Source organism: Prinia subflava, chromosome Z (assembly GCF_021018805.1).
Source record: "Prinia subflava isolate CZ2003 ecotype Zambia chromosome Z, Cam_Psub_1.2, whole genome shotgun sequence".
NCBI classification, from domain to species: Eukaryota; Metazoa; Chordata; class Aves; order Passeriformes; family Cisticolidae; genus Prinia; species Prinia subflava.
Window position 1 is genome coordinate 92,457,127 of NC_086283.1, and position 25,025 is coordinate 92,482,151.

At 37.7% G+C, this 25,025-nt stretch overlaps 1 protein-coding gene across 2 annotated transcripts in view; it reads right to left on the reverse strand.

The window, feature by feature from the left end:
• The window catches only part of PDE4D (phosphodiesterase 4D), a 535,741-nt gene that overhangs the window by 332,594 nt on the left and 178,122 nt on the right, over nucleotides 1-25,025 (reverse strand). The window contains exon 1 of one of the 2 annotated variants that reach the window (XM_063421934.1): nucleotides 18,605-19,001. The exons of the other annotated variant lie outside the window; for it this stretch is intronic. Coding sequence (XP_063278004.1) covers nucleotides 18,605-18,975 — 371 coding nt within the window. The 5' untranslated portion in view covers nucleotides 18,976-19,001. Of the gene's footprint in view, nucleotides 1-18,604; nucleotides 19,002-25,025 lie in introns of those variants that run through there. 2 annotated transcript variants of the gene reach the window in all.

The window sequence follows — 25,025 nt, forward strand, 5'->3', positions numbered from 1 at the left end:
AGAGTGTCCCTGCTTCATACATAGACAATGAAAGAAGTGCAATTACACTTAATATTAATACAGAATAACTGTTTGTACAGACATTTAACTTACATTTACAACTTCTCTGTTGCTGCTCTTTTTATATACTTTCAATAAATCACCAGAATCACATACACACATGACCGTTCAGATAACACGTATACATATACCAATATTAAATATTCACATAAATATAAGAACACATGAATAAGATATATTAAAAATATTCTTGCCAAGCCTATCTACCCAAATATTATATATTTCAAGATTCACTCTGCTGAAAATTATCTCAAGGATAAATACTTGTCCAACAGCCCAAATTTCTGATCTTTTAAATTTTTTTTTTATTTGGGAGAATGCAGTATTTCTAGTGGTTAAGCATATTTCATGTGCAGAACAAAGCCTATATGAACAGTACTATATAGAATTACCATTATATAAACGATGCCATTTATAGAAAGCCTAAATGTCTGTTATTTACCCATTGCATAGAAATATATTAACTAACAAGCTAATATATAAGGTTTTTATTGCCACTATCCCAGTTTTCAAATTGTTTTCAACCCTAGCCTGACAGAAAATATGGAGTATCTTATTCTTCAGTTTCAGTTTTTCCTCAACTATCATCTCCTCACATATCTAGTGAGAAATTATTTTGTGTTAACTCTAAAAGAAACTTTTGTAAAAATTCATCTACACAGAACTAGAATATTATTTTGCACATCCTTCCATTTTAGCTGGCAATCTTCATGCAAGTAATTTTTGAATCTTCAAAATGGGAGTTTTGTGAGGACTTTATGAATAATTGAAGTACTGTGCAGGCTATAGCCTCTGCACAGTGTGCTAGAAAAATCTAGGTTTGTAATCCTACTTCACTGTACATGAGTTACTTACAGTTCTTTCCCTAGTCAAGTGTAGGGAAATACCTTTTTCATATCACTGAATTAAAAGAAAAAAAATTGAAAGAAACAGAGAAAAAAATTAGGTCTAATTGTTGCACAAATATCCAATACTTCTCAAAGTACTCCTGATAAATCAAGTTCACAAACTTCCTCTGATTACAAGGATATTAATGTCAGCCAAGAAGGTCTAAAAGTGATGGTTTTGACAAAATAAGTAGAGAGTTTGCCACAATGTGATAAAATGTAGTAGTGTAGGAGTCTCATTCGCAAACAGTTGAGTGAGATAGTTGAGGACAATCATACCCACGTGTTAGTGAAACAACAGACCTCCCTGGCAAAATAAACGTAGAGTTTCACTGGAATATTGAATGGGCTATGAAAACATCTGGAGCTACATTTCTCTTTTATTGATAGACAAATTCTAGACATGCTGTGAGACATCCCTCAGGGGTTTTTTTCACATTTCACTTACAAATGGATAATAACATAAGCACCATTTCATATTTATCTAAAATCATGCTATAGAATTCCTACTGATATATGTCATAAATGAAAAATATTTTTAAAAATGTATAGTAAATAAAAGATATCAAGTACTAGAGCATAAATATGGTTTTGAGCCTATAGAATTCCCAAAATAAATTCATATGATGCACTCATCATTTAGCTTCTCTAAATATGGTTGAGGTTAGATGGTGCAAGGGTGATCCAGCCTGGAAGAGACTGAAGGGAGACCTCATTGCAGTCTGCAGCTTCCTCCTGAGGGGAAACAGATGGACAGGCACTGATCTCTTCTCTGTGGTGACCAGTGAAAGGATGGAAGGAATGGCCTGAAGCTGTGGCAGGGAGGTTTGGGTTGGATATCAGGAAAAGGTTCCTCACCCAGAGGGTGGCTCAGCACTGAACAGGCTCCTCAGGGCAGTGGTCACAGCATCAAGCTTGACACAGTTCAAGTGTTTGGACAATGCTCTCAAGCACATGGTGTCACTCCTGGCCCTGCTCAGGTGTCCTATGCAGGGCCGGGAGTTGAAGCAAAGGATCCTTTTGGGTCCCTTCCAAGTCAGGCTATTCTATTATTCTATGAACTAAAAAAACCTGAATGTAGGTGTATGAATACGTTCTATAACAAATACTTTTTCAGTACTTCTATGCAAGGCAATAGGTGCACACTGAAATGAAAAACCCTTTTTCCAGATCTCAGATGAAACTTTTCCTATTTATCTGCAAAGGTACTAGCATCCAGCCTCTTATTAATTTATATCTACTTTTTTCACACAGAACACTGCTGCAAAGAAAATTACCTAACCTCCTGTTCTGTCTTTTCCCCCTTTCTATAGCATCAAATAGAAGCAGCTCCTTTCAAGGCTGGTCATTAACTATTCCCTCCATATCTACATCTTACTCTGTTTTACATCTGTGAAAACTCCCACTTCCAAATCAACTCAGGATACCAACTCGCAATTAGCACTTGTCAAGTTTTCAAACAAGTTGAAAATGTTCTTTTCTTGCAGCTAGTGAGAAATCCACCAGAGAGTAATTTGCTCAACTAACCTATTACTCACCACTGGAGTGACTGCTTTTCCTTGATATTTGCAAAAATATTGATAATATTCTATATTAACATGGTTTAAACTTATTAAGCCTGGCCAGTCAAACAATTCAGCATGGGATCAATTTAATTTAATTGCAAACCATACATCTTGCCATACATTGAGCCTATTCAGTTGACAGGTAATATCCACTATTAGCACTTCATAGAAAATAATCCTTCAATATCAAAAGGAAGGGATGACATCTGAAACAGAAAAAATATTAAAGTATTTTGAAACAAAAGCTATTTAAAATTAGAATCTGCACCACTTACAGTACACTTAAATTTTATTGGTGTTAAATTTTAATATTCTCCCAGAGGTAGGTCCATTAAATTCCTTCTAAGTAATGAAAAAAAAAAAGGGGATTTTATCTGACTCCACCACCTTCCTCCCACTCAGATACCCTTCTGCTTTTCCCAAGAGGCCAAAGTGCTCACAGATCATACAGAAGTTCATAAAATTCAGAAGCATTTACACAATCACTGGAAGCAGAAATGGAAGTTCATATAATTTAAAAGCTGTACAGTGCAAGCACTGGAGAAATGCTTTCCTTCTGAGAATGAACATAATCAGAAGGTGATGCTTTTTTGGCATCATCAATATCAATATCATCAGTATCAATATATTGGTATTTTTCAATTACATTGATATATGTAAATACTAAAAAACTGGTTTTTTTATACTAAACCAATATTCCAAAACACTGCAGCTAAGATGTTTGTCTCCATATTTTTAAGACAAGAAGGTTTATCTATGGAAGGAAATCTTTTTGTGACACCTTGGAATTCTGATCTGAGCTGTTTCCTCTAAGTACTGTCTCTTTTCCTTGCATCTGCAATCTCCTTCCATATACCTAAATTCTAGAATCTTTTGACTTATTACAGGACAGTTTGATCTTTGGAATGACTCATCATTCCATCTGAGGTTTCAACACTACCAAAACTAAGGCAATAGTAGCCTAATAACAGAGGATATAAATAACCACTTTCTTTTATTGAGTCAGTTTTGAAAGTTATACACATTTTCTGGCTTCTAAAATTTTAATATTGTGTCTCAATAAAAAAATGCTTCATATCACTTTGAATAACCAGCTACATTCTATTCATGTAAAATTAAATTTATGCAATATATAAGGTGCCAGAAATTAGGATTTTTTTCTAAGACAATTGAGAAAAGTTTATGTTAGTTTCAAAATGTAACACCTAATAATGTAAAAGGCACAAAATAGATCTTACATATTTTAATTTCCACTTATGTAAAATTTTTATTAATCAAAACACAAATTTAAATGGTTTTCATCAACTATATGTTTATTATACTACCTGTCCTAATAGAGCAAATAAATTATATATTTAGACTATATAAATATTATTAATCTTAATTTAAGTAGGCTGAATATATTTTCTTATCCACCATAGTTTATCCTAGTTGCTGTGGCGTGAACTCTGGAACTAATGGCAAAAAAACAGAGTTCATGACCTTCAGAAGAAGAGATAGGCACTTCAAGAGGTGAAGTAGCCAATAACATCGTGAGCCAATATGGGGAGAAAGTTAGAAAGGCAAAAGCCCAACACCTAATCTGGCTACTGCAGTAAAAGACGACAAAAAATGTTTCTAAAAAAACATCAGCAGCAAGAAGATGACCAAGGAGAACTTCCAGCCTCGATTGGTGACAAAGGGTGAGGAAAAGGCTGAGGCACTTAATGCCCACTTTGCCTCAGTCTTTATAACTAAGAATTGGTTCTTTGGGTACCCACCCACCCTCTGAGCTGGAAGACAGGGAATGAAGCCCTTATAACCCAGGTGGAAATGGTCAGCCACCTCCTAGACCACTTTGACCTGCACAAGTCTGTGGGACAGATGGGATCCACCCTGGGGTCCTGAGGTCAGCAGGAGTGCTCACCAGGCCACATTCAGGCATTTACATCCTGCTCAGCTGGGCAGGTCACCGCTGAATGGATGTTGGCAAATCTGATGCCCCTCTACAAGAAGGGTCAGAAGGAGGACCCAGGGAACTACAGACTGATCTCAGTCCAGGGAAAGTCATGGACCAGATCATTCTGAATGTTACCCTATAGCAAGTACAATAGACAATCAAGGGGATCAGGAACAGCCAGCATGAGTTCCATGCCAGGAAAGGCAGGTGCTGCTTGACCAACCTGATCTCCTTCTACAACAAGGAGACCTGCTGAATGGATGAGGGAGGAGTTGTGGATGTTGTCTGCCAGGCTGTCAGCAAAGCCTTTGACACCATTTCCTGTAGTACCCTTCTTAAGAAACCAGCTGCTCAAAACTTGGATGGGTTACTCTTTCCTGGCCTAAAAACTACCTGAATGGCCAGGATCAGAGAGTGGAGGTGAACAGACCTATGCCCAGTTGGCAGCCAGCCACCATTGGTGCTCCAAAGGCGTCAGTATCAGGGACAGTCCTGTTTAATGTCTTTATTGATCATCTGAACAAGGGGGAACAAGTGCGCCCTCAGTCACTCTGCAGATGACACCAGGTTGGGCAGGATTGTTGATGCATATGACACCAGAGGGCAGGAGGATCTGCAGAAGGATCTGGACAGGCTGGATCAATGGGTCAAGGCAAATGGTGTCAGGTTCAACAAGGCCCAGTGTCAGTCCTGCTCTTGGGTCACAGCAATGCCACATGCAGCACTCCAGGTTTGGGGCAGCATAGCTGGAAACCTGCCTGGTGGAAAAGGACCTGGGGGTGCTGTGCCAGCAGCTGAACATGAGGCAGCAGTGCCCAGGGGGCCAAGAAGGCCAAGGGCATCCTGGCCTGGATCAGCAGTGGTGTGGCCAGCAGGGCCAGGGCAGGGATTGTCCCCTGTGCTGGCACTGGTGAGGCCACAGCTCGAGTGCTGTGTGCAGGGCTGGGCCCTCAGTGCAGGACAGACCCTGAGGGGCTGCAGTGAGTCCAGAGAAGGGCAAAGGAGCTGAGAAAAGGTCTCCACAGGAGACAAGGACAAAAGACACAAGTCCTGTGAGGATCAGCTGAAGGAGCTGGGTTTGTTTAGCCTGGATTAAAGGAGGCTCAGGGGTGACCTTATCACTCTCTACAACTGCATGAAAGGAGCTCATGGCCAGGTGGGGGTTGGCCTCTCCTCCTGGGTAGCAAGTGAAAGGACAAGAGAAAATGGTTTGGATATTAGTAGATAATTCTTCATCAAAAGGGTTGTCAAGCATTGTAACAGGCTCCCCAGGGATGTGGCTGAGTCACCATCTCTAGAGATTTTTAAAAGACATGTAGATGTGTCCCTTGGGAACATGGTTTAGTGGTAGACTTGGCAGTGCTGGATTAGGAGTTGGACTCAACAATCTTAAAGGCCTTTTCCAATCTAAACAAATCTATGATAAAGATGCAACACTAAAAATTCTCTGGACTTAATTCAGTTCCTTTCAAAATGACCAAAATAACATAATCACTGCAGCAGATTTTATTAATGTGGATTTTAGGAATTACTGAGAAAGCAGTTATTTAACTACAGTTTTCAGAAACACATTTTAAAGAACATTTAGAACAGTATTATAGAAATGAAATTATCTTCTTTACAATACATAAAATTAAACTTAGGGCAAACCAAATTTAATTATTTATAAATGAACAAAAGAGACACTAAGTATGTTGAGGAAGATATAATCACAAGTGAAATTAAAGTTGAAAGATCCATCTGGAAAAGTAAGTCTTTTGAAAGCAACTTATTTTTTAATCTCTGGTAACATCCTTGATGTTAATACAATCCATGTCATAAACTAAAATAGCTATGTAAGTCCTAGAACAAAGTACTTTCTTAGACACAAGGAAACTGGTATATGTTTAATACACAATTTGTTAATCATCATTATTCCCTAGAATAAAAGTTAGGAAAGCAAAATTTAACTTTTCCAAACTATTCAATATCAGTCAGTGTGTTTTGTATGTTTTAATTTCTGCAATTTTACACATATATCATTTTAAGAATTTTGAAAACAGAACATTAACAATAGCTTAGCCTGTCTTTAAGCATATTTTTTCATGCTGAGGCATGTACACTGACAAACACATTGGATATTTTTACAGAGTGTTCATATATGGGTTAAGATCAGCTGGACATATATCCTTTCTTACAGGCAAGAAACTACACAAGTGGAGATCAGATACTGAAGAACTTAGGTCTGTTTTATTGAACTTTTAGCATTTATGAAACCAGCAGAAAGCACAGGATGTCTTGGCATCTTTGTTTATTTTTTCCACTGAAAATAGAGTGTTCTACGCTAGAAGTCACCACTCACTTTAAACTTACTTTGGCAAACATATTCCAGGGGGTTTTAAATAATTGCTTGCTAAGTTTTTAATACATTCAACTCTTCAGAACATGAAATTCATATTGAGATATCCATTATGAATTTTCATTGATTATTTTAATTTAAATTTGTGGGATTTTTCTCCATCCAAAGTAATTTTTTTTTTTCTCTGAGCTGAAAATTAGGGTAAACCTAGAGAATTAAAAATGAGGGAATAAATTTAAATAATTTAATAAATTAAATAAAAATTCACACTTCAGTACATTTGAGCTAGAGTAAGAATGGGGGTAAATTGCTGCTAGAATTGGTACTTGATACCCTGAATTTAAAACGTGCTCAGTCCATCATATCATGTTGTTAATGACTGTAAACCCTGCTGTCAAAGAGCAGCATCTTGGAAAAGCATTCCATTTCTTACCTGAATAAAACCACACGGTTAAAAAATGTTAGAACCTTTTCAGTTGTATATAGCATAACACCCTTTTGATTCTCCTTTTTTTTTTTTTTTTTTTTTTTTTTTTTTTTTTTTTTCTGAGAAGGCCAAAGAAGTGATGAATGTCAAAGCTCATATTAAGCCAAAAGTCCTTTAGTTCTAACAGAAGCAGGTTTTTTTCTCAGAAATAAGCTTGTAAAGACAGCAATGCTGTGGGACATCTTCGCCTTATCATCTCCCTGTTGAAAAGTCTAAAGGAACAAAGTTTACTGAAATTCAGACTTCAAATAATTTATTGCACATAGCTCTTGGAAGGGAAAGAAGACATGGAAGCAGAAGGTTTCTTTTTCACTATCTTTTCTTTTTCACTATCTAATAATGAATTACCTTAAACTGAATGCAAAGTATATAAAGCAAGAATTAAAGTGATTAAGTTCTGTAATTTGAAATAAATTGACATCTATTTAAGTGTATTTTTTCAACTCATATCCAATTTATGCATCCTTAAAAATTTTTGAATATCATGTATTTTGAGGACAGAAAATGTATGTATGTTTGAATCTGCACATTTCTCTAATTTTCTGTACAAGTTTAATTTCCTAGTTCTTACAGTTTTGTTATCACCATCTCAAACTAAGTTTTTTCTCTTACTGTGCTTCAAATTACACATCATGTTTCCTTACTCTTACTGAAAGCAGCTATAAATTTAACAAAAGATGGGTTCTTTAAATAGAGATAGAATCAACTACTTTAATTTGCATTTTGGGCACCAAGGTTTTCTGAAACAGTACAAAAAATATTTGCCATATCTGAAAATTTTCTTATTCCTTGATCCAGTCATTAATTTTTCAACCACATTTATTCTCATTAAAAGTTAAATAGGTCTAAAAAGATTTAATGTACATTCTGGACAGGTGTATAGAGGACTTTTACAGTAAAAATTTTGCTGATATAATTTTTCTTCTCAGTGTGATCTATGTAAGGATTAGTCAGTTGTTTCCATTCATTGGATTATGCTATATTGCTGCATTATTTAATAGACATAAGGATTTCACAATGAATAATTTAATTATTTGCTTTATATTTCACCCCAAGAAAAGAGGCACTTCAAGTTACTTCCTTAGTTTGTTTCTTTTGAGTTTGCATTTCTCAATGAAAAATCAAGAAAAACCTGTATTGTATTTTTGTACTACTCTGCATTTATACTACAATAACACTTCTACCACTATAGCATCAATAGCCTGTTACTTCAATGGGACTATCAAATCCCAAGCTTTTCTTCTAGCTTTTTATAGACTAGCAAATGTTGTATCAAAAGTTTTAGCAATTTAATAGGGCTTCCTACAGACTCTATACTACATGTTACTTGATGTAAATAAAGCTGTTTTGATTATAGTAATTTTTCATGATTCACAGTCTCAAAGTATTTGATATCTATTCTGGAATTTGCAAGAACACACAACTGGTGGAAACTGTAGAACTTCAGCATTAGGTAGCAGTTTTGATGAAGAGCATCAAAACCCATTTATGATAAGACTACTTCCATGCTGTTGGAAAAAAAAATCAATCACCAAACTAGGATAAACATACAGAGGCACATCTTGCAAAACACTTTATATATGCTTCTGCTCTATGCACATCCAGCATAGTGCTGAAGGCTTGGAACAGTTTTGCATATGTTGTATAATGAAAGGTATGGATTAAAAATGGAAAGGGTGTAGAAGAAAGGAGCTACCAGATTAGACCACCAAAAATATGGGAAAAAGAAAGAAAGAGAGAAAAAGAGAAAGAGAGAGAGAGAGAAAGATAGAGAGCAAAAGAAAAAATAAGAGAGAGAAAGAAAGAAAGCGAGAAAGAAAGCAAGAAAGAAAGCAAAAAAGCAAGAAAGCAAGGAAGCAAAAAAGCAAGGAAGCAAGGAAGCAAGAAAGCAAGAAAGTAAATATCTGCAACAGGTACAGCTGATTCTGTGATCAGCTCTCTTTCAGCTATGAAATCTCTCTCATCTTTAGCATTCTAAGCCAATAAATTGCTGATATTTATGCCATCCAGTTTTAAAATTTCTATATAAAAGGTCTGCTACACCTTTAAAAAAATGTTACTTTGAAATATTGTATAACCTTTCCAAAAGAAAAATACAGTGTTCATATAAAATCCTCCTTAATTCAAGGAAATCTGATAGTCTTCAGATCAACATGGGAAGCTAGTTTATTTTTACTTTCCTAAGGACATGTAGAGTTTCTAATAGTATAAGCTTGGAGGAAAACTACTTTGCTCAGAACAATCTCCTGCCATACTCCATAACTGCTGTGTTGGCTATGCTAGGAAAATTTATATTTTCCAGCTGAACACCTTTCCCGTTACTGTTAGTAACTGTTAGTTACAGTCATTAAACATGACTATAAATTTATTTATCTCCTAAGGAAAGACAAGAAATCACTGCAGAGATAGATTGACGAAGCTAGTAAGAACACTGGCCAAAAAATAGTGAGACTTGCTAGGCAATTTTAGCGAAGATTTAGTGGTAGACTGTTTTCTCAAATCAATTTCTGCCTCTTCCAATATCTTTGTTTCTTAGTGTGCTCAGAGTGGTACTAGTGGTTAATAAGTTCCTTTAGCGTTTTTGTAAGTCGCACTAAAGGAAAATAGAAATTCAGGTAAGCACCTGAGTAATTTGTATTTTATGCTATTCAGTATTCCTTGCTCACTGATGAAAATAAAATAGATCTTCAGCGAAATTTTTGTAATGTTAAATATCCCGGTGACATTTCTCTGCTCACATATGGGAAATATATCAAAATACCTATCTTAACTGTAAGCTGTTTTTATTCTCAGCCAAGCACAGACTATGCCTAAAAATTCCTAGAACATTGCTGCATTGAGAAATGGATTTGCTGATAATCTAAGGTTTGTAAGTAGAAACAGGGAAATTAAAAGAACACCAGTTCCTGGAGCACATATGTACATCCAACTGCCCTTTATATCATTATCCTGTCATTGGATAGGACACTGCTAATGTTTTATTTTATGTTATCTCAAGTGTTTGAGAGAGACAGAGAGAGAAATAGAAGGAGCAAGTGCACACCCACAAGCGCATTCACAAAAAAGCACCTCAAATCTGTGGTATTTTTTATTTGATATTATAACAGTGAAAACTGTTCAATAGAATGTTTATCCTCATTCCATATACTTTCTCACTAGTAGCATGTTTTTTCACTTCTATAAAAAGTCCCTTCACTGTTTCTTGAGAATCTAACTTTGCCTTGTAATACTTGATGCTATTTCATTTCCTAAGTGGAGAGAAAAAATAAGTAAAAAAACAGAGGAAGTTTATGAGTTTAACCTGAAATTATGAGTTTAGAGGTAATAATTGAAAACATAGATAAACAACTTATTACCTTTCCAAAACAGTAAAGGTTATTTGAATGGCAGCTGCTCTGACTCTCACTACTTTTAATGATCATCTGATATAAACAAGCACATATGTGACCACATGCCAAACCACAGGTCTGAAAAACTGTACTGATAACTGTGATGTTCAGCCAATGGTTTCTCTGTTTCAGAATCAGACATGAGATTTTCATCCCTCTGCAATAACATATTTTAGAAGAGTAGAAATACACCTTTGCCTCATGAGCTCTGTATTTAATATTAAATTATTATTAATTAAACCCCTCTAAGTTTAAATTTACACAGCTGGACAATTCTCTGTGACTGAATGTGTTTTGGTTGTCTTTGCACATGTGCATTCAAATATACATCCAAATAATTCTTGGATGTTTGGAGGTTTTCATTACCTCCCCTCATACATGACCAAGCACTTATTTTACATTACTACTTCTTCATGTGACTGACACTCTAAAACTTTGGTTTAGGAGGAATAACTAAGCTGAGCTCTTATTACTTGTATTTTGAATTTTCTAGTGACTTTAAGGCCTCTAGTGACTTTAAGACCTTAAGTGCATTAATCGACCTTTAAGATGGTAGATTTATGCACTTCTTTTCCCTCTAGACTTTCCCTTGGTGTGTGAGATGAGAAATTTTCTACACTGTACAGTCCAGAACACTGTACTTTTTTCCCAGAGAGGCCAAATTTTGAAAGATCATTTGGAAGAGGTTATAATAGCAATGGTAAAAAGAAAGAAAGTAATTGGAGGTTTCAAGGAGCCGTTTGTAATCTCCAATTTTCATGGCATTGGGTCATGCAATAACTGAAACCTTAGAATATTGAAAGTAACAGAAAGTCAAGTGCAGCAGTCAGAGGCATACATTCAAGTATTGCACCAGGGATTTTTGAATGAGGTTTGCATTGTTTTAATTTCTGAAAACAGAAGGGTGGCCCAGAGAAAACCATTCCCATCATGCTTACTTTTCCTGTCTGGACCTGTATACGGCCTTAAATCATCCTGGCCAAGGCAGGAGGGGCAAGAGTGGAAATATTCATAAAATCTCTGAGAGATATTAAAGTCCTCAACAAAGTGTCTGACTGGAAATCATGGTGATATTTTCCTGTCTTTATTCCTCCTGAGTATTCTTGCAGCTGAACTCTCTCCCTGAAATCAGAGAGAAAATATGTTACAGATCCAGACCAGGAGAGAGTGAAGGCATAGTCTATGCAATCTCCCAAAGGAATCAGTCATTCCTAGAGTTGTGTATGTAATAAATGGCACTTGAAAACAACACTAAGAGCACTAGACTTCCCAGTAGACCTGTGAAATTGCTATTACGCATTTCTGAGACTGCACCGAGGGAATTATGCTATCTCCCTGATCAGAGAATGGATACAAAGAAGACGGAGCGAGTCTCTTGGAAGTGCACAGTGATATGATGTGAAGCAAAGGACCCAAGTCAGAATATAGCAAATTCTGACTAGATACTGGAAAAGTGTTTTACCATGAAGTGGCCAAATCCTGCAACAATTTGTCCAGAGAGACTGTAGTACCTTTTTTCCTGGGAGTGTTCAAGATGAACTGAACACATCACTGGATAATCTGTTCTGAACAGATCTTCTTTGAGCAATGGTTGGATCAAATGACTTACAGGGGTCCTTTCCACCATAAATCATTCCATGATTCCATTATTATATGGTGGTATATATCCACGTTTCCTCTCTGTCCTTTTCATTTATTTGCATGTACTAAGTTAACTGAGTGGGCACATTTGTCTTATTTATCATCAGTGTGGGGTTATTTTTATTTACTGGATACTGATACTAAACCATACTTTGCAACTTTGGCACAAATACTGTCATGTAACACTGTAATACAAACCTATTTAAAATAGCTGTAAGTAGCCAGGCACGTATGTGCAATGGCAGCCACATTACTAAGCTAAAGGTTTAGTTTGACATCTCCACAGGAGACACAGGAACACACATTAGGAACACACAGGAGACAGGACAGACACCTCTGGAAAGAATTTGGGGAATGAACTACAGTGAGACATGTCCTAGTTACTAATAACAGACAGCTATTGCTCCCTTCCTGTAACCCTTGCTGTATGAAACTTAAGGCCTTAAAGCATCAAGGAAGAGATCCAGGATCAAAATAAATATTAACAGAATTTAAAATCTTATCTATACATTTTCATTCCTATTAGCTAATGTTATTGTCACCTTGCCACATTTAAATATGCAATCTAAGCATGCATTACTAAATCTAATTTCTAATTGCTGAATCTAGTTTTTTTAGATTACCAGAAGAGCTTTGGATTTGATCCTGAAATAGTGGCAGAACCACTCTATTACCAAAAAACCCTTCTCATTCTAAGAAATAACCTGTGTTCTTGTTCATGAAAATAAACTCAAAGCTCATCTTTTCTAGATCTGCTGAATACCTTATACTGACAATGGCAAGGGAACATTGACATTCTTCACATTGGCAAGGACCAACCTACTTTCAAACCATCCTATCAATTGACATTGAGTCGTGTTTGTCCAACACGTTCTTCATGAAACGCTTGCCTTTCAGCACAAAAAACTCATTCTTGGAACTTGTCCATTGAGGCAAACTATTTAGCAGTCAAATGGTATTGCCTTGCTCTCCTGTATGTTCCCAGCTTCCTCTCACATTAATAGTTTTAACATTAATCTCACAGGTTTTCCTGCTAGTTCCAAAGCCTTCTATAAAGGAAGGCTACAATGTAGTTAAAATTATGTTACTCTGTCTAAGATGACTTTTAAAGAAACCTACTAAGGTTCTTTTAGTGTTTTACACAAAATTTCCATCTAAATTACTCTTTGGCTGTGCACCTGGTGTCTCCACATGTTTAGAGCACCAGCTGAGCACCACTGACCTGACACCATGACCTTGTGTGTTCAATAGACATCTTCACTAATACTCAAATAATATTGTTATATTAAAATCTATTTAAAATATGGTAATACATTAAATAGTTACGTTAATAATTTTAAGGTAGAACTTCATATGGCTACATCTTTAAGAAAAGGTGTTTAAATCCTGATTATTCTCGGTTTGATTATGTTTGATTGTCCTGTTAAATTATCAGGTGCATATTCACTAAATTTAGAAATCTGAACCATTCATTCTCAGCAGCAGTCATATTAAAATATATTTGAATATGTGAATTTTAAAAGCTCATATTTTTCCAAGTTCCAACAGCGTGAAAATTAATGCTACTCATATAGGTCACACAACTCTAACAATCAGAAAATGTAAGCCTTTCACAACATGAAAATAACACTCTTAATAATCACTTATTTAAAATATTGACAACATAGCTTTCTTATTTAATTTATGTCTATGGAAAATTATACAGAACAGTAATCCAACAATGTTTACTAAGCTGTAAAATTTATTTGTATCTTTGAGGAAGGGCTGCCATATGCCAATTATCTTAACATCTTGGGTGCCAGTACTACGTAGTAGTAAACAAAGCAGTAATACCCTGCCAGACAAGTAAACAACAAAATTCTAAATTGGAAACTGCTACTAAATTCTGAGAATGTTATTTATGGGCCTGTAAGTTGGAAAATACTCTTCTCCCTTTTTCTTGTGTGGAAAGAGCTAGGACATAAAACATCAAGAGGAGCTTTCCAAACCGAGCAGGAGGAAGGAATGTGGCTCATGATGGAAATAGGTGTCCATTTTATTGGAGAAACAAACAGATTTGCAAAGATTCCATTATTTTTCCAGGGGCTCTATATGCAGCTACAAAGCTCAAGAGTTTATTCATCTAAATTATTAGAGTGGTATACAATATCCCAGACTTCAGAAAGTTGAGAAATGAATGCATAAACCTCCTTTCTTCTCCTAATAGAGAATAAAGCCTCAAGGCAACTGAAATATTACATTCCATTCAATTTTGAGTGTTACTGTTGTTTATTAACTATTATTGAGTGGTATAAGGACAGGATTTACACTTCAAGAAAAATAATCTTCATATCTTCATATAGAAGCAACAGAGCAATCTTCATATGTAAGCAATGCAGTAATGAATGCTACTTGGTCAGACCAGGTCTCATTAATGAAATAGAAAGAGAGCATGTAGATTTTTTTGACAGTAGATAATTTTAATTGTCACTTATGAAAGTAGTTTTTTAAACAGACAGCAATAGGGAGCAAACACAAGGATTACTGGATTGTAAAACCTAGTGTTGTCTCACCATTGTGTAGATGTTTATGTTTAAACACTGATGAAAAGTTGTTTTTGTGAAAAAGCTCAGACCAAAAACAACACCTGAGATAAATTTACAGAAGACCTATTGTAAAATAATAATTGTCTGGAAAACCTGACAACAAGAAACTACGAGACTAAAGTTTATTTTAAGGATACCACATCCTGGGAAATTCCATGACGAGTGGTTAAGACTGATGGCACTTGTTCGCTAATTTTTCCAGCCTGAAATTTCAGCAATGAAAAACAGAATATAAAAAGATGATATGGCAAGATGATTTAATTGACATATGACTAATTGCCTTTAAAAATTCTAAGGTGGGTTTTTTTTTAAACAAGTAACCTGTGTATATAGACCATGCAATAGTGCTAGTTATGTGGGAAGAGGTACCTGAAATATTTGAAGATAACCAGGATAGCTTCATTTATTACACAGAATATTTTGTATTACTGACTGGAAAATTATTTCAGCTGAAGTATTTATTTTCCAAATCCAGTACTGTTATTTATTATTACATAGTAGTAGTACCTTTTACTCTATGATCTTAAAATCCACTTTAGTGTGAACCTGTAGTTACCCAAAAGAGAAAATATTATCAGAAAGAGATTAAATGACTTGCACAAGACACAGTAAACAACTGGTGAAACCCCCCCAATCACAGATAATCTCAGTTGTCTTCCTGACCATCTTTTGATTTTTATACAGCTCTTGTGTACAAAAGCACTTACCTTCTCATTTAAAAATGCAGAAATAATCTTGACTTTTAAGCAAAATACATTAGTCGATGATCCTGATACATCCTTCTGTGTAATGAAATGCTACTGTGTTCCTTGAAGGAACTACAGCACTGTTCCAAATAAGTTGAGTGCAAAGTTGGTGATGGTCAAGAAGAGAAAGAGAAAGCATTGGAATGATTACAAGCAGTGCCTAATATCACAAACTACGAGAACATAGTGATTTTTAACTAATTTGGTTTAGAATCTTTGCTAGTTGATTTTGCCTTTTAAATGTTAATTCACTTCAGTTTGAACAACAAAGCTGTACAAGTCAGTTCTATCTCAAATTTTAACATAAGTAATTTCTCCTTCTCATTTCTTTTGAAAAATGGAACAGTTACATGTTTTTAAGTCCTCTACCAAATTTATAAGAGAAAATACTTCAAAGTTGTATATTTGGCTTATTAAGTGTCCTTTATGGTTTTCATTGAGGTTTTCAGAATCATGGTGTGTTTCAAGTGAAACAAAATTAATTCTGAGAAAACAATTACATAGATTTAATTTTTTCACATTTGATACATCAGTGTATAATACTACCCCTCTCTTCTGATGCATTTTCCATACTTTTATACACAATTTTCTCCCGTTCTAGACAGTTTTATACACCACATTCAGAGTAATTTGAGGTCTTCTGAAATACAAGCTTGTCACCTTACACCATAAGAAATCCATAGGAATCCATTCAGAAATGTTCTTTTGAAAACATTTCAAAGAAGAGAGAAATAAAAAAAAAGTTTAATTACAAAAAGGGAACTGCAATACTTCTAAAAGAACAGGTGCCTTTCACAAAAATATTGGGGAGTTTTGCAAGTCACTGCTTTTACAAGAATACTAAGATACTTTTCTTTGATTGTTATGCAAAAAAGGGGAAAAAAAGGTAGCAGTTGATTGAAACCTTGGAATAAGAGTCCTGGAAAGACCATCCTTTTTCTGATATTTCTTGAATATATTTGTAAAACAATATGTCACAGTTCACTTTGTGTTTCCATACTACAGTTGTTTGCTTCATTCAAAATGTTTTACTGTGAGATTTTATTCTAAGAAAGTCATTTAATGGTGAATTATATTGAACTTCTTTACTCTGCTTTGCTTTACTACTTCCAAAAGGGAAGCTCATCTGAAACATTTTTACTAATTCCATAAATTTAAAATAAAATCCACTGCCCTCAGTTAAATAGCTTGTCTTGTCAAAACACCATTTTTGTGCTAATAAATAGAATGAAGATTTAACAAACAAAAATACTTTTCATATTGAATTTTAATTCCTGTTTAAATAGGTGTCATATGCATTGTAATTTAAAATAGTCCTGAAATCCTAATAAAATAAATAGTATGTGTACTCTCCCTTTCCACCTTGACTTAGTATCCCCTCAATAACTAATCACTTATAAAATAATGCTGAATATATTCAAGTAAACCCTTATGATTTTATAAAAATGAAACTTTTTTGCAATGAGAAAACAGAAATTCAGCACTCAGTCCTAAAGGTCAAAAATACTAGACCCCTGGAGGCTTTTTATATAAAAGAAACAGCAATGTATTGAAAAAAAGCTTAAAACTGAATATTTGTTAAATTTTGAAGCTTATTATTTTTTCTTTCAAATCTTACATGGTGAAAAATTTAACGTCATTAACTTCAGACAGGCATGAGTTCACACAAGTGATACAAATGTGTAGCAACAGAACGGCTGCATGAAAACTGAAGATATTAAAAGACATATTTAAAGATTACTTATGAAAATACAGTTCTAATTGACAATTGCGGAATCTCTTTTTATTTCTTAATTATATATGAAGTGGGAATGAAGTTACTGTTAGGTAGAAATAGAGCTAACACTGCCAGAGAATATTCAAGTATGTCTTTTCCAGATTTATGCCAAGGCTCCATAATAAAGAATGCGGTGTGCACCACAGAAACACACAAAGCAATCTTCGTTCAGAAAGGATTCTATTATTTATTCATCAAGCATATCACGTTATAAAAATCTGATTATCCAGGAAATCAAACATATACAGAGTACGTCAGTATCAAGTATCGTCCCTCTGCCCACCATTCTCTCCATAGATCCTTTATTCACAATGTCTGCTTAAAATTCAAGTGCAAGCGTGTCTTTCTACTAAAAGGAAGTGGTTCCAGCTACTAAAAATGAAGTCCGAATAATAAATTGATTCTTCAGATATAACATCTTTCTTGTTTTGACGGAGAATTTGATTTTAAAACAGATGCCTGTTACAGCCATCAAGGGTAAAATAGGCATTGGTGAGCTACACACTGAAAAATAAATCCACAGCTCATTTAAAGGGGAACAATAGACTAGTAGATGACGGAGTCCTCCCTCTGGCTAAGAAACCATTAGCCTATTTCTCAACTAAGCCCATTCAAACTAACAGGACCCTAACCCTGGAATTGCCAGGCTGTCTCCCACCCCCCCGAGCTCTCATTATTTTAACTTTGTGAGAACACCGCACGGATCCTTGCCGCTCGGCAGCAGCGCCGGAGGCTCCCCGGGCAGCCGGGGCGGCCGCGGAGGGCGCCGGGCGCGGGGGAAGCGCGGCCCCGCCGCCCGCCCCGCTCGGGGCTCCGCCGCCGTCCCGCTGCCGCCCACGTGTTCCGCGCCGCTCTCCCACCCACAGGCGGGCGGGCGCGGGACGGCGCTGGCCGTGCCCCGGTCACGCCCGCTTCAGGCGAGCCCCGACCGGGGGTTCCTTGCAGCGTCCCAGCCCGGGGTTCCCCGGCACGGCAGCGCAGCCCGAGCCCACCTCCCGCTCGCAGCCTCCGCGACTGCAGGGTGCCCCTTCCTCATCCTTGCCGCCGGGGAAAGGGAGGGCGGTGGGACGGGGTCCCGCGGTGCCCACCCCTCAGCGGCCGCCGCTGAACCCGCCCCGCGGCCGGGAGCGGCGCCCTCCGCCTCATCCCCCACTCGCGCGGCCGGAGCGCTGGGCCAAGCCCTCTCCTACCGTCTGAGCCCCTGGAAGGAGGAGGGCCACGACATCCGCGATTTTTTCAAGCCGGGCCGGTGGCCGGTCTCCACGGCGTAGGAGGCGCGGTCCACGGCTTGGCAGTAGAGGTATCGCTCCGTGTCGGAGTAGCCGCGGTGCCTGACGCGAGCCCCGGCCAGGCAGCGGCCCCGCGAGACGGGAGACGGCGGCGGCTGCCCGGGGTGCTGCTGGTGCTGGAGGAACTGGTGCTGCCGCAGCTGCGGTGGGTAGTGCTGATCTTGCCGCCACAGATGCTTGGGGGCTTTGAGACCCCCGCTGGCGTCGCTGCCGCCGTCGCCGCCGCTGCCGCCGGGCATCGCGGACAAGCTGCTGCTGCTCTCTGCCTCCATGCTGCCGGCGGTCGGGCCGCGCCGGGCGGGCGGGCGGGCAGGGGCGGTGGCTGCCGCCTCCCTGCGGGCAGCGGAGAGAAACTGTGCTGAAAAGTTGGACAGCTCCTGTCGCGCCACCCCTCGCCCGAGTGTGGGAGCGGCTGGGGCAGCCGCGCCGCCGGGTCTTGACTGCTCCGCGGGAGGGGAGGCGGGGAGAGGGGGAGGAGGAGGAGGAGGAGAGGAGGGGCTGGCATCCCGCTCGGAAATATTTAAAGCCAGGCTGGAGCCCGGGCCGGGCAGAGCGGACCCGACGGGGGGCTGTGGCCAGGGAGCGGGGAGGGCTGCGGTGTGCGGGGGATGCCGGCAGGGCGCGGGTGGGAGCGGGACCGGCAGCGGATGCGGAGCGGTTCGGTGCCGCTGGTGCTGCAGCCCGCCTCTCCCGAGGCGCGCCTCTCCCTTCCTGAGGCCGGGGCTGCTGGCCGGACAGACTCCCTCCAGAGGGACTCTCACTGCCGGGCGGCGGCAGGTGGCAAAGTTGCTCACGCCCCTGTTCACCGAGAACTTTGAGGTGGGTTAAAAATGGGTTCTCACTCCTTGAACTCCCCCTCCCGCCACCTCTTATTCCCTATATCATGTTTCCCGTCCACATCAGGTTCAGAAATTGTGTTTGCCAACTTGAAACCTTCCCCTGGTCTTGTCTTTGCCGATGAGTAAGCTCCCTCCCCTCCCCTCCCCACAAGGAGTAAGACTGGCTGCAAATCAAGGCGAGGAAGGTTTAATTATAGCGGTGCTGAGCTTACTGCTAGAGAGAAGCTTTTATATGACATACCACTAGCTTCAGGACTTTGTAACTGCCGCGGGAAAAAATATTTAAAGTTAAAATCTACGGAATAGGAACCTCATACTAAAGAATTTTTAATTAGTTTTAAAATTCAAATTCTTTTGGGCTCATGCACAAGCAATAAGTCACTGTAGAAGGGAATTGCATTTTATGAGGTTTTTTTTGGTTGGTTGGTCTGCTTTGTGGGTTTGGTTTTTGTGTGTGTGTGTGTGTGTTTTGTTTGGTTTTGGTTGCTGGTTTTTGGTTTGTTTTTTTTGGTTTTGGTTTTTGGGGTTTTTTTAAGCCTTGGTATTTGTCCTGTGTTGTAATAGTCTAAAATCTAGCAGTTGTTTTTCAGGACGAAATTATAATCTTCATCCTCCTGATACAATATGGAAAGGACAAATGCGAGTGTTTGTTTGAAAACCATTAATGTGAATTTGTTTTGTCCTTCTATTATGTTTGCCAGAGTATCAGTACTAAGCAAGAAAGCGTAGCAAAAATGTCTCTCCTACAATATCTTTACAAAAACATACGTTTTCCTCTAATCAGTGTTCATCTGCTCATTAGACTTTTCTGATTAGCTTCATGCTCAACTTCTACTTCCTCAGTCATAAAATTGGTCTTGCCAATCCTCCTCCCTTTCCATCACAGATCTGCAATCATTTTAATCCTCATAAAATTCTTTCTGAGCTTAATTTCTTACTAATGCACTTACACCAACTCTTTAATGTGTTGATGTATTTTTTCCATTCTCCATCTTGAAAGTCAGCCTTCCTTTCCAAACAGTGCTCCTAAAATTAAGAGTCACTGTCCAAACACATACATACAGGATTTTGCTGGACGAAATCCTAGTCTGTGTTTCTTTGAGCCGTGAGTTCCTAGATAATCCTGGCAATCATGCACCATCCTTTCAGATCTTCTCTCCTGCCCTAAAAACTGTTACTTGCAGCAAAAATCCCCCTGAAAATAATAAATTGAAATAAATATTATAAGTACTAGAAAAGAGCCAAAGTAGTACTTCCATTAAAGGAAACTGGAGCTCATATTTATGAAGTTCTGATTCTCCTGCTATTTATCCAGACATCTAAGACTACTTCCAAGCCAAACATCTTAGATGCTACCATTTTCCCAGCTGTGTCAGGCTGTGGCAATTTTGACAGCTTCTACAGGAAACAAAAATGGGACAAGGAAAAGAGGAAGACTCAAGTCAGACAACAGGAGAGAATTATATCCAAATGTAATAATGGGGATAATTGCATCATGGAATATAGGCATACAGGATGCAGTTCTGTGAAAAACTCAGAGAAATAACTTTTTATCCTTGTGAACCTCCAGTGGGATACTTCAAGGGGACTGTATTTCACAATTGCTAGTTCCCTCTGCCTTAAAATTACATGAAACTTCTGCGTCCAATTGCGCTACAATTGCACAGAATCACAGAACTGACATTTAGAAGGGCCTTCGTAAGACTGTCCAATCTAACCTCAAGATCACAAAGGGGTTATCATCAATACTCGATCACATCAGCCACAGCTTTCTCTGAATCTCAAAACCCTTCAACAGAAATTCACCACCCTCTGTGGATGACCTTCTATGGTGCTTCACCACATCCCTAATGAAGACAATTTTCCTGATGTTCAGTCTGAACCTCCCAATCAGGAGCCCTTGCCCTTCGTTAAACAGCATGCCACCACTGACAAGACCTTAAATTTGCTGTATTTTGCAACTAGTCTTCCCACAGCTGCAGGCTGCCTTTAGATTGCCTTTTACCTCCTCCACATCAGACTCAGCAATCTCTGTCCCCTCAAGCACTCATCACTGATCATGTGCCCTTGGCTGTCCTGGTAGCCTCTTCTGGATTCCCTGCATTCCCATTCATCCTCTACCTAGAGTCACTTTGGCACATAGCTTGCTTTATTTATGATGAATAGTGCAGAGTTCAGCTGTTACCCACCCTACTGTCCACTAGAGCTCCCAGATCCTTTCCAGTGGGGCCATGATCCAGTCAGTCACTTGCCAACCCATGCTTCAGGTTATTCTGTCTGGGTGCCAAATGCTGCAGTTCTACATGGGCTCTTGTATCAGCCCCTTCTGCTGATGTACTGTTTACCACCTGCCAGCCAGATGCTGAAAGACCATTCTCTACACTTCAGTCCTACCTAACACTCTGTTCATCCAGTTGAGACTCTCTCAGTTTCAAAATGAAAATGTTTTGAGGGATTATTTCAAAACCCTGACTAAACTGAAGGTGGGTTACACCCACTGTTCTGTGTCCCAACCCATATTTCATAATGGAACACAATCAGGTCAAACACATTATTTGCCCCTGGTAAATCTAAATGCTGAGTAGTCCTCACTACCTTCCTGCTTTTACAGGTCTTGAAATAGATTTAGCAGTGTGCTTGGAGCTTTCCAGCAACATGTGGGATCAGTAAGTCTATAGTACTTCCATTATTCATCTTGCCTTTCTTAAGAGTGGGTGTAACAGACCTTTTCCCGGCTGACAGGGACTTCCTTAACCACCATTCCTTTCTACAGATAAAAAACAGCAGACTCGTGGATGCCTTTTGGTTTGACACTGGCATTGCATTTTAGCAATGAACTTATATTTGAGTTCATAAGGCACTTTTGGTATTTCCCATTTAATCTCACATTTTCAGAGTTTGCATAAAGTTTTAGACATGAAGTTCGATTCAACAGATAATCAAAGAATATTAGCATTTAAGATATAAAAATATAGTCTCTGAGAAACACAGAAAATACAGCAAGAAGTACAACCTCCTGTACAATAAAATGCCAATACTTGCACAAGTGGAAATTGAAGTACTGCATTGGAATTAAATGTGAAATCTACATGAATTAATTCTTTTCTGACTATTTTTTGTTTGGTTTTTGTTGTTGTTTTGTTTTGTTGTTTGTTTTGTTGATTGGGGCTTTTTTCTTTTTCTTCTTCTATTTGTGGTAGATTGTGTCTGTATTTTTTTCTTGTGTAGAAATTTTACATGCCAATGAAACTTCATAAAAGTCTCTTTTTAATAACAGCATTGGTGTATTCCTTTTGAATACCCATTTTACAGTATTAAAAATAATGTAGTTTTGAATTTGCAAAGTGTTTTTCAAAAACTTATCTAAAAGATACAAATAGAATGTTACTAGTATTTCGCTCAAATAGAATCTGAACCATAGGGTACAAGATATGGCACAGTAAAAAGGCCATAGATAAAGTATATGTCTAAAAGTACAAAGATGTTCAGACACTCTTAAATATCTGACTTTCATTTCACCTACCATTTTTTTTAATTTAAATTTTTAAAATAACATTTATATGATCTGATTCTTATTACACCAGTGTGGTAAGACAACTCAAGAACATTTACACAAAATATTTATACTGCCCCACAAAATACAATATAAATGGAAGCTAGGAGCTTTATCTAAAAATCAAACAGACAAATAAAAAAGAAGTATATAATGCCATTTTTGTCAATATTTCCTATATGAAGTCAAGACAAATTTTTTCTTACCTGCCTAGCTTATTTCACAAAGAATCCTCAAAAGTACTAAGTATGGTGACAACTCAATAGCAATAGAACAGTCTACATTTGAGAGTTGTAACTGAAAATTATTTAGAAGAATACTTTTTTTCCATTTTCCTAGAACATGCCTGAGCCTCATCACAAGAAACTGGAAACTCTTTGGTGAGCTGAGGCTCAAATATAAGAAGTACTTCTCCAGCCACACCCAGCTTGAGAGCTTTGCCTTATCAGAACTTTCTGTGTGCATGATACCAAAATGCACAAAGACTCATAAAACGAGATGTAACATTTTACCTCATAAGAGAATGCCATTTTAAGTTATTCTTAACCTTTCAAATATTTTTTAGAAGCATGTCCTTGCTTTCAAGAAGTACTTAGAATAACGGAAAGAATTGCTCTCAAGAAATAACAATTCTGTTTGCTTTTGTAGCTTTGTTTACAAAGGTTTTGATAATATTTTCAAGGCTCTCTTCAGCTGATGGTGCTAGTATTCACAGTGCACTAGATAAACTGCTGTATCACTTACTCCTTCAGAACAGCACTGCAATTCTTAACAGACATTTGTGAAAGTGCTGCACTAAAGATAACTAGCTCTGACATACAGGAAACAATGGGGATCCCCCCTATTTTTTACCTTCATTTTCTAGCATAATATTGACATGAAGTCCTTACAAAACACTGTCTTGTATTTTTGGCCAGAATATAAGACAAATATATTACCTAGGTGCACTAGAAAAAAAATGAGATAAACACATATCATTGAAGGAGATAACAATATAATAAGGAGATAACCAGTGTAAGTGGATTAGAAAGGAAATTATTCAGCTCTTTAATTAAGAAAGTAACAATATCTACCCACTTCATGTCAAAGATGATTTTTTAATAGTTTACAGACCTTGTAAACAGTGGTAAAGTGAGAGGAAATAATTTGCATCATCTCTACAACAAAAGAAACAGTGATAACACCTGGACATAGATGACAATAAATTTTGTTCAGTAGAATTCACCACTGACTTCTGCATTGATATTAGTCCTGTTATAATTCAGTGCAATGGCACTTAAGAAACTGTGCCATATTTTACATATACAGATTCACTGAGGTCTTTTAAGTCCAATAAGATTGAATTTCAGATACGGTGAAGAGTCACTAGCTGTTCATATAAATTTTTGTATCACATCTGACTCATAAGACAGAAACATATTCCTGCTGCTAGCAATGTAAAAAGGAATTCAGCAGATCATCATTCTATAACTCAACAGAAAGCATGAATTATTAAAAGGGAAAAAAAATAACTGCTTTTGAAAGTAGAGGACTGAATAAATATAGAATATTTTATTAGTTTTGTGACTTCAAATTCTAGAAAAAGAAAATATTACAATAAAATACCCATATAGGTATCACACAAACTATTTGTAGAATGTTTTTTACATGACACAAACTTCTTTGCCATTGTGAACAAGGGGCATTTAGATTAAGACCACTGTACCTGTTTCAATGTGTATTCTGAAATCCTTTGCAGAATGAAATTAACAATCAATAGTCTTTTTTTGTTGAATGCCTTTTGTTCATAATGTAATGACTCCATAATCTAATTCTACTGAAATTACTGTTAATATGGTAAAAAGGATATTGATGTACAATTAATAAATATGTATCAATATGCAGGTGTGATTCTAATCACCTATTAGGAAGGCTGTTTTTCCAGTTTGTG